The sequence below is a fragment of the Cyprinodon variegatus genome, unplaced genomic scaffold, assembly GCF_000732505.1.
Source record: "Cyprinodon variegatus isolate N-32 unplaced genomic scaffold, C_variegatus-1.0 Scaffold50, whole genome shotgun sequence".
NCBI classification, from domain to species: domain Eukaryota; kingdom Metazoa; phylum Chordata; class Actinopteri; order Cyprinodontiformes; family Cyprinodontidae; genus Cyprinodon; species Cyprinodon variegatus.
In genome coordinates, this window is record NW_015150503.1 from 1578529 (window position 1) to 1580995 (window position 2467).

The 2467-nt window shown below is 36.2% G+C and overlaps 1 protein-coding gene across 1 annotated transcript in view; it reads right to left on the bottom strand.

Annotated features, from left to right (window-relative positions):
• Window positions 1-548: 548 nt before the first annotated feature.
• Window positions 549-2467, bottom strand: part of LOC107082324 (protoheme IX farnesyltransferase, mitochondrial-like) — a 43901-nt gene continuing 41982 nt past the window's right edge. The window contains exon 4 of the mRNA XM_015370942.1: window positions 549-676. Coding sequence (XP_015226428.1) covers window positions 549-676 — 128 coding nt within the window. The remainder of the gene's footprint in view (window positions 677-2467) is intronic.

The following is a 2467-nucleotide window of genomic DNA, read 5'->3' on the forward strand; positions in this document are numbered from 1 at the left end:
GTTTGGAACTTCATATGGATCCAAATTATTAATAATGCTGATTTTGTCAACATACCGGTCCCTGGCTTCTCTATTTAATGTGTCCCGGTAAATTTCAGATCCTTTTCGGATCGCGACATGATATATGATATATATGATATATACGATAATATGCCACCCAAGATAGCAGATTCGGCAACAGTTTCGTTAAAATCAATACCAATTTTGTGTTTACATTTGCTCAACATGTTTACGTTTTATCACTGCTCCACTTTAGAAATGGAAATGTCTGGAGAGCTGTACTAAAAGAGATTTCTTTTTGTATAAACTGTGTGTGCAAAATGACAATAAAGTCTCTCTAAGTCTAACAGTAATCGTTATTGGCATCAGTGAATGAAAGTCCTAATATTAGCTGAAAAATGTAAAGAATGTGGAATTCAACAAAACGGGAACACTTATCTCCTTGGCTCAAGGTGCGTCAGCAGAAAGACACCAATCGCTCACTCAGACATAAAAATAGGAAGTTTAAAAAAAAAGTCCTTTTCCTAAAGGTCCAAAGAAAACCTCAACTAACTCCTTTCCATCTTTGGTTCGCCCTCGAACGAGTCCACAGGGTCTGGACCGGGCTTGGCTGACGCACAGCTGCGTCTCAGGCTCTCAGACCCCGAATCCCAGGTGAAGGTGTTAATTCTATTTCCTGGGTCAGGAAATGCGTCAAGAGGTCGGGGGCCGCATGAGAGAGAAATGCACTTTGCGGCGAGGCCAGAGCAAAGCCGCGCTGAGCTGAGCCAGGCCTCAGACGGGGCCTTAGGCCAAGCCTGCTGCTGCAGCTCTGCTCATATAAAACAGATTCCGACAATATATTCTCAGAAATTAAAAAAATGAAAGCAATGGAAGCGAATTTACGGTTTACATGATGTTACAGAGCTGTCATTTCAATTAGCCCAGGACTGCTCTGCTATATTCCTTTATCTGCGCTTGTTGAAGTACAGTTTTTCATCTGCTTCCCACCGGTGCCCGCTCAACCTGAGTCATCCCCCTCCCACATTCACACACCACACACATAACACTGCCATATGTTACAGCGACGGCAATAAAAGAATTGGGCCACTTGTGTTTTATGCGCATGCAGGTGTGTTGTTAGGGGTAGGTCCAGAGGTTGGAGCAGGTCGTCAGCAGCTTAAATAACTTGACTGTGTAATTACCTGATGGAGGTCAACGAGTCTGACTTCAGATGTAATCTTAGAACACTTCTGAGCTGAGAAACGATTATATACTAAGACATAACCATGGAAATACAAACTGCTGCACCCCTCTGTGTAAATCTGAAGTGAGTTCAATAGTTGGAGCATTTTCTCTGGATAAAAATAGTGAGAAAAAGGTCTACGGGACCAAGAAGTGTAAACTTGAAACCTTAAATATGTTTTTCCAGATCTAGTAAAGTTAAATAAAACCTGTATTAGACTTGAAAAGATTTGTTGATCCTACTTTGTGAAAGTTCTTAAAATCTATTAAGTTATAAACAATGAAGAGCTTACAACTTTATCGAGGGGAACTCAGAGATAACTTGATCAACTTGTGGACTTTTGATGCTTAAAAAAATTAACATTTTTCCTATACAGACAGTTTAGAGCTTATTTTAAATGTAAATAGTCTTTTTCCATGCACAAATTACCTCATTAATCAAAGAAAAAAATGAACTTATTTTAAGAAAAAATGAGTTATTTAGATTTCAATTTTTTTTAAGTGTTTGTAGCTCTATGCATATTTTGGTTTTTAACCCTATAATGCCAAATGTATCATATTTGATACATACGGTTTCTGAAATGTTTTGCGTCTAACACCTTTTGCATAATTTAATGGTAAAAACTTTGCTCAAAATCCTATTGTTCACAATCAGATATACCTGATAACAGAGGGCAGAAGACTACACAAAAAATTAATTAATTAATTAATAAAAATTAATTAATTAATTAATTAATAAAAAGTAATTTTCTGTTTTGTTTTATTCTTGGATCGGCCTTTAAAGGGTTAAATGTAAATCGTCTTTTTCCATTGGCAAATTACCTCGTCAATTAAAGACAAAATGCACTTATTTTAAGAAAAAATTAGTTATTTAGATTTCAGTTTTTTTAAATGTTTGCATCCTTCTTCTGGCTGATATTGACCTTTAAGATCCTTTAGAAGCTCTATGCATATTTTGTTTTTTAATAAGTCAAATGTCAGATAAATCGGTGTCTAGAAAAAGTGTGTAGACATTAGATGCAGTCCAACTGAGGTTTGATTTTGCTACAAAATGTAATGATAATTTATAACCAGGTTCTACTTTTAAGAAAAAAATATAAAATTCTTATTTTTCAAATATATATTAATTAGTTACATTTATAAATACTCTACAGAAATGCAAGATACCTAGCCTGGGTGAAATTCCGAACTTAGTCCCGCCCACAACGTTTGAGCTCGGGAAGTTCGGTCTGGCATTGCTCAA